General features: G+C 46.9%; 1 protein-coding gene across 5 annotated transcripts in view; it reads right to left on the minus strand.

The window, feature by feature from the left end:
- Window positions 1–12,066, minus strand: part of LOC144612027 (glutaminase kidney isoform, mitochondrial-like) — a 54,316-nt gene that overhangs the window by 35,427 nt on the left and 6,823 nt on the right. For 2 of the 5 annotated variants that reach the window (XM_078431491.1, XM_078431490.1), the window contains exon 1: window positions 3,183–3,575. The exons of 2 other annotated variants lie outside the window; for them this stretch is intronic. In XM_078431491.1, the coding sequence (XP_078287617.1) occupies window positions 3,183–3,409 (227 nt within the window). In that variant the 5' untranslated portion in view covers window positions 3,410–3,575. Of the gene's footprint in view, window positions 1–3,182; window positions 3,576–12,066 lie in introns of those variants that run through there. One more of the 5 variants, XM_078431494.1, reaches the window with a different exon arrangement.

Raw genomic sequence — 12,066 nt, forward strand, 5'->3', positions numbered from 1 at the left:
TCGCACTGCCACCCTCGGGTTGAAGAACGGACACTTGACCAGGTATCTAGGAGCAGCGGACACCCTGTCAATAAGTGTGCAGAAAGCAGAAGGAAGGAAGACAATTAAGAATGATGGATTTTTAAAATATATCACTACATCAATTCGGAGAGCTTCTGCGTAAACTAAGAGCCTTGTGGTGCTTCGGAGTGCGCTGAAAACATTGTGCACTTGTTTGGTGAGGCAAATATAAATTATAAATATTATTAACTAATAATTCATGTAAAAGACTGCAATTTGCCAGCTCGCTGATGTCAGAGCGTGGCATCAGTTAGTTTCCAGGGAGCGAGGTCAGCCATCAGACAATAGACAATAGGTGCAGGAGGAGGCCATTCGGCCCTTCGAGCCTGTACCGCCATTCAATGTGATCATGGCTGATCATTCAGGGCTGGATTAACATAGTAGCAAAAGTAGCTTTTGCTACGGGCCCTGCCACGCTAAATGCTTGAGATCGGCATCCCACTAGGGGGCGTTGTGTTGCGCGCACCGCTCCCCAACCGCCGCGGTTTGAATGTTGGCGGGGCTGCGCGGACCAATTGGCAACCGGCGTGTCATCGCCCAACCGCCAACCCTGAGACACAGACCCCACACACACACACCCAGAGGGACAGAGACTGGCAGCAAGACAGAGACAGGCAGCGGCACAGAGCTGAGAGACCGGGGTGGACTGTGGGGTGGGGGGGGATGACACCTAGAGTTGCCAACTGTCCGGCGGAGCCGAGTGTTCGCCGAACAGAGGTTGCAACCCGCCTCCCGGTCCGGGCCGCCGTCATTGGTGGAGCGGGAGCACGTGGTCGCTGGCTGGGTGAGGTCACGTGGGGCGCGGGCGGTGACGTCACTTTGTCCCGTGTTTAAGGCCCCTTTATAACATATGCTACGGGCCCCACATGAGCTTAATCCTCCGGCCCTGCCAGCCACGCAAACAGCCACTTGAGCTGAAATCCAATTGTACTCGATTATGAAACTTTTCCGATCTTCGTTTGCGATTCACGGGAGTTTCGAAACAAGTTTTCAAACAATGGCACTTGTCTGTTGTTGTTAGCATCTCACATGGTATCTTGGATATCAAAACCGGATGAGAACAGGAACCGCACTTTAGAAAAGTGTCGACTTTGGAGTGACTAAACTGAGCTTTATAAAATGAAGAGGCAAGTTGGTGTTGGAATCAGTAGATTAGGAGAAACAGATAGCATGAGCAATACAGTAGCAATAGCACGATAGCAATACAAGGCCGGAGTTTGGCTGGAAACCAACCAAAAGGTGGTTGACAGGCCAGGCAATAATTATCGAAGATAAACACAAAAAGCTGGAGTAACTCAGCGGGACAGGCAGCATCTCTGGAGAGAAGGAATGGGTGACGTTTTGGGTCGAGACCCATCTTCAGACCTGAAGCGTCACCCATTCCTTCTCTCCAGAGATGCTGCCTGTCCCGCTGAGTTACTGCAGCTTTTTGTGTTTATCTTTGGTTTAAACCAGCATCTGCAGTTCCTTCCCAGGCAATAATTATCCTCGGGTTAAGCAACTCTCTCTTGCTGGGAACGCGCACTCTCTGAATTACTTCAAGGTGAGAGCGTGACCGGTTTGTTTTTGCTTTGGATGGAAATCACCAACAGAAGGGAATTAGCCATGGTTAATGTCGTCTCCTGAGCAACGAGGGGAATTTCTCAGCTATCACCCGCCGTCTCATCGGCCTGTGTTTCGTGGTTACATAGATACATAGGAAATAGGTGCAGGAGGAGGCCATTCGGCCCTTCGAGCCAGCACCGCCATTCACTATGATCATGGCTGATCATCCACAATCAATAACCCGTGCCTGCCTTCTCCCCATATCCCTTGATTCCACTAGCCCCTAGAGCTCTATCTAACTCTCTTTTAAATCCATCCAGTGAATCGGCCTCCACTGCCTTCCAAGGCAGAGAATTCCACAGATTCAAAACTCTCTGGGTGAAATGGTAGGTGATGCTTGCCACGATCCAGTTGTGTGGAACAACTTAATGGACCAGTAGGTTTTCTTTCCCCCTCCTGCATTTCATTGTTGAGTATTTAATGTCATAAGTGATAGGAGCAGAATTAGGCCATTTGGCCCATCAAGTCTACCCCGCCATTCAATCATGGCTGATCTAACCCCATTCTCCTGCCTTCTCCCCATAACCCCTGACACCCGCACTAATCAAGAATCTATCTATCTCTGCCTTAAATATCTCCACTGACTTGTGGCCTCCACCGCCGCCTGTGACAAAGAATCCCACAGATTCACCACCCTCTGACTAAAGAAATTCCTCCTCATCTCCTTCCTAAAGGAACGTCCTTTAATTCTGAGGCTGTGCCCTCTGGTCCTAGACTCTCCCACTAGTGGAAACATCCTCTCCACACCCACTCTATCCAGGCCGCTCACTATTCGGTACGTTTCAATGAGGTCCCCCCTCATCCTTCTAAACTCCAGCGAGTAATGTTGCCTGCAGTATTTCCCTTCAGCTATACTGGCACGAAGACGATGCCGAAAATGATGCTCAATCAAACACCACTTCTGTTTGAGAGACACGCATATTATTGGAAATTCAAACGCTGAGAACTGCAGGTTAAGTGATGCGGAAAACAACCCCCCAAGTGGTTAATTGTTTTTAACGTTTTTTTCCCAGGGGATAATTTCCATATCGCCGTCTGAATACAATTCTGTTTATAATATCCCGCGAATAACGTTATCCATGACAATAAAGAATCACCCGCTGTCTGAGCTGCAGACAGGTGTGTGTTCGTTCACTGAGCAACGCTCCTTTTAAATTAACCTAAATTAATGTCCAAAACATGTTTCGATTAATGTGAACTGTAGTATTTCACTCAGTTTCCTCTTACTTGGGAGAGCGTTCATCAAGTCAAATGCGTTCTGATTACAAATAGTCAAGTCAAGTCAAGTCAAGTCAATTTATTTGTATAGCACATTTAAAAACAACCCACGTTGACCAAAGTGCTGTACATCTGACTAGGAAAAAAAAATAGGAAATGAATGAAAATTAATGGAATGGTATGAGACCTGTCAACAAATTAAAAAAAATACTCGAGTGGAGTCAGTGTTAATCTGGTCCTTTTCACTGAAAGGGACCGGGCTGCGGTGTGAATTGGAGCTCGGGTCGATGTTTACTCACGGTTCTCTCTGTGGATCGCCGTCTTTCGCCTTTTTAACCCCGGGTTTGGGATGGTTGAGGGGAGAGCTTCTGTCAAACCCATTGGAGCCACTCGCCGCCCGCCACCCAGGGGGATGTTGCCACTTCCACAGCCTCTGGGTGAAGCTGCTGGGTTTGCCAGAGCCACTGGCAGCTCTCGGGTGACAGACCCCCGCGGTGAAGCCGGGCAGTGACTTGAAACGGTGCATTCCTGAAGATCGCCGATCAAACGTCCTCTACCCACTACTGGTCCTCTACACCTTGCTTCTTGCTGGCGAGTTTGCCTGCCTAGTTAACTTCTCAATATCGCGTTCCTTTATTAAGCTGGATTGTTGGTTACTTTGGCGTCTCTCTCATCGATGAACCCACGCGAACGGTGGATGCAGCACGCAGGCAAACTTTACAAAAGTGGGTGGGGTGATACCCTATTTAGACAGGGCGACATCCAACCAAGTGCACAGTCGCCCAGACGCCCAGAAGGCGGAGCTTGTCAAGTCACACGTTAGATCGGGCAATTTTAGCACCAGCTAGACGGCTTTGATGAGACAGGGTTTCAGGCTTTGCGGGCACCTGGCATTGGTTATCAAGATTAATCTAAAAACTAACAGAGAGTCAGTCAGGACAGGTGAAAGGGCAATACTGTGATACAATACAATACAATATATCTTTATTGTCATTGTACAGGGGTACAACGAGATTGGGAATGCGTCTCCCGTACGATGCAATAAATTAATTAGCTAGTCAGTATTAATTTAATAATAATAATAATATAATAATATACATTTATTGTCATTGCAACGAGTACAACGAAATTAAAAAATAGCCAATCCTGACGGTGCGTACAAACATATATGCAATAAATGCAAAAACAAATAAATACATAAATACAATTAAATACAATTATATTAAGTACAAGATTTTTTAACGGTGTTGCCTAGTGCAAAGGTAGTGTTCAGTTCTCGTATGGCCCTGGGGTTAAAAACTGTTTTTAAGTCTGTTTGTTCGGGATTTGATCGACCTGTAACGTCGACCAGAGGGCAGATGAACAACCCAATGAAACAAATTAGAACAGTTTTAAAACAGAGTAAAGTGCAAGCAGATCTGTGCTGGATCACTGTGCGATGTGACCATCCGGCTCAGCAGGACCGGTTCATAGCAGCTATGGCCCTGGGGATGAAGCTGTTCCTGAGTCTGGAGGTGCAGGCGTAGAAGGCCTTGTATCGTCTGCCAGACTGTTGCAGGGGTGTGAAGAGTCTTTGTGGATGCTGGTGGCTTTTCTGAAGCATCGTGTGTTGTAGATGCCCTCCAAGGCTGGTAGCTGTGTTCCGATGGCCCTCTGAGCTCTATGGACTACCCGCTGAAGAGCTTTCCTTTCTGCCTCCGTGCAGCTGCGGTACCACACAGGGATGCCATGCGTTAGGATGCTCTCTATGGTGCAGCGGTAGAATGTCGTCAGCAGCTGTTGGGGTAGACCAGACTTCTTCAGTGTTCTTAGGTAGAACAGTTGTTGCTGTGCCTTCTTGACCAGCGCAGCAGTGTTATTGGACCATGTTAGGTCCTCCGAAATGTGAGTGCCCAGAAACTTGAAGCTGGACACTCTCTCCACACTGTCCCCGTTGATAAAGATTGGGGCATATTCCCCATTGTGTGACCTACGGAAGTTGATGATCAGCTCCTTGGTCTTGGTGGTATTTAGGGACAGGTTGTTATCAGAGCACCAGTCCGCCAGGTTCTGCACCTCCGTTCTGTATTTTGTTTCATCACCATTGGTGATCAGCCCGATCACCGTTGTGTCGTCTGCAAACTTGACAATGGTGTTGGTGTCGAATGCAGGAACACAGTCATGTGTGAAGAGGGCGTAGGCTCTCTGAGTGGAATGGCTACACCTTTGAAGTCTGAAGAAGGGTATTGTTTAAATGCAATGAGGATTTCTGCCTCTCTCACTCTTCCAGCCATTAGTTCTGTGATGTTTGCACCAGTCACCGAACATTTGCGAGGCAAATTGGGGTCCATTGTCGCTTATGATTGTTAAGGGCAATCCCCAAATGGCGAACAAATCGTCGAGCACAGAGGTGGTTGCTTCGGTGGTCGGATATTTATTAATTTGGATAACATGTGGCCATTTTGAATGGGTGTCCATGACGACCAGCCACATGTCCTCCAGGAACGGTCTGGCAAAATCTATGTGGATTCGCTGCCATGGTTGGTCGGGGACGGGCTTTTCCAGCGGATTCGGCGCTGTTTCGGCACATGGTAAGCAGTCCTTGCAGTGGTCGGCTATATCGGCCTCGATATTCGGCCACCACACATGTTGTTCCAAAGAAAACACCTGGTCGGTTTCTGCTCAGATCTAAATTTCCCCAGCCCTGACAACAATATAAATCTTTGCGTCTTCTCCAATGCTAACACATCCTTGCTATTATGTGGAAAATCTATGTGGATTCGCTGCCATGGTTGGTCGGGGACGGACTTTTCCAGCGGATTCGGCGCTGTTTCGGCACAGGGCGGCACGGTAGCGCAGCGGTAGAGTTGCTGCTTTACAGCGAATGCAGCGCCGGAGACTCAGGTTCGATCCTGACTATGGGTGCTGCACTGCAAGGAGTTTGTACGTTCTCCCCGTGACCTGCGTGGGTTTTCTCCGAGATCTTCGGTTTCCTCCCACACTCCAAAGACGTACAGGTATGTAGGTTAATTGGCTGGGTGAAATGTAAAAATTGTCCCTAGTGGGTGTAGGATAGTGTTAATGTACGGGGATCGCTGGGCGGCACGGACTTGGAGGGCCGAAAAGGCCTGTTTCCGGCTGTATATATATGATATGATATGATATGAAATCAAAATTGTACTAGGTTTTGTAAGCAAACAATAATAAATTATATTTGTATCAAACCTATTGATTTTTGGTCACAATGTACTTATTGAAATTCCTTCTCTCCAGAGATGCTGCCTGACCCGCTGAGTTATTCCAGCATTTTGTGTCTACCTTTGATTTAAACCAGCACCTGCAGTTCTTTCCTGCACAGTACTTATTGAAAATGTTAGAAGTTGTACACATCACTGCCATCTGGTGGAGAGCACATTCAAAAGAGGAGCAGCACCTCATATTTCGCCTGGGCAGTTTGCAGCCCAGTGGTATGAACGTCGACTTCTCCAACTTTAGATAGCTCCTCTGTCCCTCCCTTCCCCTCCTCCTTCCCAGATCTCCCTCTATCTTCCTGTCTCCACCTATATCCTTCCTTTGTCCCGCACCCCTGACATCAGTCTGAAGAAGGGTCTCGACCCGAAACGTCACCCATTCCTTCTCTCCCGAGATGCTGCCTGACCTGCTGAGTTACTCCAGCATTTTGTGAATAAATCGATTTGTACCAGCATCTGCAGTTATTTTCTTATGCAACTTTTAACAAGATGGTTTTAGGAAATTACATTTTCACAATAATACCTATTTATTAGCCAAGTATGTTTTGCAACATATGAGGAACTTCACTTGCTATACAGTCATAACAATTTTGAATTGCAAATTTAGTTGCTTCTTCAGTGTTTCTGTACATCTCAAAATAAAGCAAACGACTTGTTTCACAACAATAGAACATATTTTATTGCTTGGTGACATAGAGTAACATTCCCAAGAAACATTCTTCAGTTTAGTTCAGTTCAGTTTATTGTCACGTGTACCGAGGTACAGTGAAAAGCTTTTGTTGCGTGCTAACCAGTCAGCGGAAAGACAATACATGATTCCAATCGAGCCTTTTACAGTGTAGAGATACAGGATCGAAGTAAGGACAGATCTGAGAGGAGTTTAAGAAGATCATAGTTAAAATGAGAAATGTTGCTGCAGGAATAGAGATTTAAGAGTGTGGGGCGATTGTAATATGAGTTTGTAGATCTGCTTCTGTGGCTAGCACGCAAATAGTCGCCTGGGTTGGGCGCCATCTTGGAAGCAGGGCGGGTAGAGTATGTGTTAGATACATAGTAAAGCTCTCAAAAAAGAAACAGAAATAATGGGGAGATGTGCTAGTTCTCAGTCAGGGGCAGCATAAACGACCCCGGAGAGGGTATCTGATGGCTCGTTGGGGGCTTTTCAGAACCAGTGGGCATAGCAGGAGCTGGAGTATACCCTGTAAAGAAGAATAATATCTTGTGTTTAATATTTTAAAGTCAAATGTCTGCCCGACACCACAAGATAGATAATTCCACAGTCACTTGGTTGTCACTGAGAACTTGCAAGAGGTTACTCCCTAGGACATAGAGATTAGTATAGATGTGTACTGGATGGCCAATGTGGACAGTGGGGCAAATGGCTTGTTTCTGCCCTGTATCAATCAGCAACTCCATGGCATTGTAAAAACCCTGAGGGATTCCATGGTCAATCTGTCCATCACCCAGGGAGACACAAAATGCTGGAGTAACTCAGCGGGTCAGGCAGCATCTCAGGAGAGAAGGTTTCGGGTCGAGACCCTTCTTCAGACTGATGTCAGGGGAGGGGGACGGACAATGTTAGAATGTAGTCGGAGACAGGAAGACTGGTGGGAGAACTGGGAAGGGGGAGGAGATAGAGAGGGAAAGCAGAGACTATCTGAAGTTTGAGAAGTCAATGTTCATACCGCTGGGGTGTAAACTACCCAAGCGAAATATGAGGTGCTGCTCCTCCAATTTGCGCTGGGCCTCACTCTGACAATGGAGGAGGCCCAGGACAGAAAGGTCAGATTTGGAATGGAAGGGGGAGTTGAAGTGCTGAGCCACCGGGTGATCAGGTAGGTTAAGATGGACTGAGCGGAGGTGTTCAGCAAAACGATCGCCAAGCCTGCGTTTGGTCTCCGAGATAGATAGATTCTTGGTTATTACAGGTGTCAGGGGTTCTGGGGGGAAGGCAGGAGAATGGGGTTAGGAGGGAGAGATAGATCAGCCACGATTGAATTGCGGAGTAGACTTGATGGGCCAAATGTCCTAATTCTACTCCTATTCCTTATGACCTCGAGAACCACTTAAAAGGAGCAGAGTGAGCCACCTGTTCCCTTTGGATCAGGGACAGAGAAGCCGTCATTGGCCGGTCACTACACCAGCTGCTTATGGACACCCCTTGCCACTATTATTTTTCCAGCAAGTGGAAGAAAGGTGAGGACTCACCTCCTGCGGCTCCATACAGAGATGATCACTTTGGTTTCTGAGGGTCCCAATTCTCTCTCTAGTCACCCTCTCTCCTTTAATGTCCTTATAAAATCCCTTCCAATCTTGGAAGATTTGAATCTGCAATTTTGCATGGGGCGGCACGGTGGCGCAGCGGTAGAGTTGCTGCCTTACAGCACTTGCAGCGCCGGAGACCCGGGTTCGATCCCGACTACGGGCGCCGTCTGTACGGAGTTTGTACGTTCTCCCCGTGACCTGCGTGGGTTTTCTACGAGATCTTCGGTTTCCTCCCACACTCCAAAGACATACAGGGCTGTAGGTAAATTGGCTTGGCATAAGTGTAAATTGTCCCCAGTGTGTGTAGGATAGTGTTAATGTGCGGGGATCGCTGGTCGGTGCGGACACGGTGGGCCGAAGGGCCTGTTTCCGTGCTGTAACTCTCATTCCAATATTAGTATATGTGCTGCAGTGAGAGCTATAATCTGTATCGAACTTTGTTTTGTGTAGGAAGGAACGGCAGATGTTGGTTTACACTGAACATAGACACGAAATGTTGGAGCAACTCAGCGGGTCAGGCAGCATCTCTGGAGGGAAGGAATGGGTGACCTTTCAGACTGAAGAAGGGTCTCGACCCGAAATGTCACCCATTCCTTCTATCCAGAGATGCTGCCTGTCTAACTTTGTTTTATTCTTTACCTTTGGTTTTCCCTTGGCTTTTATGCCCAGGCCCCTATTTTGAGTAAAAAAAAAAAATATTTTTTATTTTGTAACATTAATGCAAAATTTAAAATGTCGCCCTCTGTGTCTGGGATGCACTTCATACCTACGTGCTAAGAGGACTTTTCCTTTTCATGTGTGATATCTCAAACTCGGGGAATTAGTTTCAGAATAAGGGATTAGCCGTTTAAAATAGGTGAGGAATTTATTATTTCGGAGAATGATGACTGTTTGGAATTCTCAGAAGAGGTGAGGAGGGTGATTCATGTAAAATTCCTTCTGTGACATAACAAAACTGTCCAGAGTCATATGTGACAAGACGTCAATTGAACTTAGGAGTAATAGAACTAGATAGCCCACTGAGTCCGCACAGACCATCACGCACCCATTTACACTCATTCTACATTGATCTTATTTTATTCCCCCACATTCCCATCAACTCAACCCCAGATTATACCCCTCGCCCCAACACGAGGAGCAGTTAACGGAGGTCAATTCACCCACCGTTGGGATAGAAACAGGGACAATAGGTGCAGGAGGAGGCCATTTGGCCCTTCGAGCCAGCACCGCCATTCATTGTGTTCATGGCTGATCGTCCACAATCAGTAAACCCGTGCCTGCCTTCTCCCCATACCCATTGATTCCACTAGCCCCTAGAGCTCTATCTAACTGTCTTTTAAATTCATCCAGTGAATTGGCCTCCACTACCCTCTGTGGCAGAGAATTCCACAAATTCACAACTCTCTGGGTGAAAAAGTTTCTTCTCAGCTCAGTTTTAAAAAGCCTCTCCTTTATTTAGACTGTGTGGCCCTCTGGTTCTGGACTGTGGGAGGAAACCAGAGCTCCGGGTCTCAGGAGCTGAGAGGTTCTAACCACTAGGCCGACAGACAGCTTGATGCTGTCACTTCAACATGCAAATAGGTGGAAATTGAGTGTGTGCGTACGGGGGGGGGTCTCCTCCCAAAGAAAAGAAAACTAGCGCCCACACACCTGGAGATGTGAATCATTTCATTCAGGGACAGTTTCTTCCCAGCTGTTATCAGGCAACTGAATCATCCTACCACCACCAGAGAGCGGTGCTGAACTACATTGATTCCTGGGATGGCAGGACTTTCATATGAAGAAAGACTGGATAGACTCGGCTTGTACTCGCTGGAATTTAGAAGATTGAGGGGAGATCTTATAGAAACGTACAAAATTCTTAAGGGATTGGACAGGCTAGATGCAGGAAGATTGTTCCCGATGTTGGGGAAGTCCAGAACAAGGGGTCACAGTTTAAGGATAAGGGGGACGTCTTTTAGGACCGAAATGAGAAAGTTTTTTTCACACAGAGAGTGGTGAATCTGTGGAATTCTCTGCCACAGAAGGTAGTTGAGGCCAGTTCATTGGCTATATTTAAGAGGGAGTTAGATGTGGCCCTTGTGGCTAAAGGGATCAGGGGGTATGGAGAGAAGGCAGGTACAGGATACTGAGTTGGATGATCAGCCATGGTCATATTGAATGGCGGTGCAGGCTCGAAGGGCCGAATGGCCTACTCCTGCACCTATTTTCTATGTTTCTACTATCTACCTCTTTGGAGACCCTCGGACTATCCTTGATCAAACTTTGCTGGCTTTACCTTACACTAAACGTTATTCCCTTATCATGTATCTATGCACTGTAAATGGCTCGATTGTAATCATGTGTAGTCTTTCTGCTGACTGGTTAGCACGCAACAAAAGCTTTTCACTGTACCTCGGTACACATGACAATAAACTGAACTGAAACTAAACTAAACTCATAAAATTCCTTCCTACTCATAAAATATCTGTTTGATGTGAAAGGAATTGTTTTTGAATAATTACAATATTCAATCAGTTCCAAGTATATAAAGTTACAGACAAGTTTGTTGAGTTACAGAACCAAGACAGGCGATTGGAGTTGGGATCGAGGCAGGAGTAGAGATTAGCAGATGACATTGGACTTTGACAGTTTCATTGAACTATGATAGTCACACAATTGTCAATTCTCAGAGAGCGTTTCACTAATATAATTTAGTTTTCTTTTAAACAATAGACAATAGGTGCAGGAGTAGGCCATTCGGGCCTTCGAGCCAGCACAGCCATTCAATGTGATCATGGCTGATCATTCTCAATCAGTACCCCGTTCCTGCCTTCTCCCCATACCCCCTGACTCCGCTATCCTTAAGAGCTCTATCTAGCTCTCTCTTGAATGACAATAGACAATAGGTGCAGGAGTAGGCCATTCAGCCCTTCGAGCCAGCACCGCCATTCAATGCGATCATGGCTGATCACTCTCAATCAGTACCCCGTTCCTGCCTTCTCCCCATACCCCCTCACTCCGCTATCCTTAAGAGCTCTATCCAGCTCTCTCTTGAAAGCATCCAACGAACTGGCCTCTACTGTCTTCTGAGGCAGAGAATTCCACACCTTCACCACTCTCTGACTGAAAAAGTTCTTCCTCATCTCAGTTCTAAATGGCCGACCCCTTATTCTTAAACTGTGGCCCCTTGTTCTGGACTCCCCCAACATTGGGAACATGTTTCCTGCCTCTAATGTGTCCAATCCCCTAATTATCTTATACGTTTCGATAAGATCCCCCCTCATCCTTCTAAATTCCAGTGTAGACAAGCCTAGTCGCTCCAGTCTTTCAACATACGACAGTCCCGCCATTCCGGGAATTAACCTAGTGAACCTACGCTGCACGCCCTCAATAGCAAGAATATCCTTCCTCAAATTTGGAGGATGCCTATGATTTTAAACTGAGTAAAACATTTCCATAGGTATCACAAAATGCTGGAGTAACTCAGCAGGTCAGGCAGCATCTCAGGAGAGAAGGAATGGGCGACGTTTCGTGTCGAGACCCTTCTTCAGACTGATGGGTCTCGACCTGAAACGTCGCCCATTCCTTCTCTCCTGAGAAGTCCAGCATTTTGTGATACCTTCGATTTGTACCAGCATCATCATATACATACTGCCGGAAACAGGCCATTTCGGCCCTCCAAGTCCGTGCCGCCCAGCGATCCCCG

Source organism: Rhinoraja longicauda, chromosome 42, assembly GCF_053455715.1.
Source record: "Rhinoraja longicauda isolate Sanriku21f chromosome 42, sRhiLon1.1, whole genome shotgun sequence".
In the NCBI taxonomy this organism is placed as follows: domain Eukaryota; kingdom Metazoa; phylum Chordata; class Chondrichthyes; order Rajiformes; family Arhynchobatidae; genus Rhinoraja; species Rhinoraja longicauda.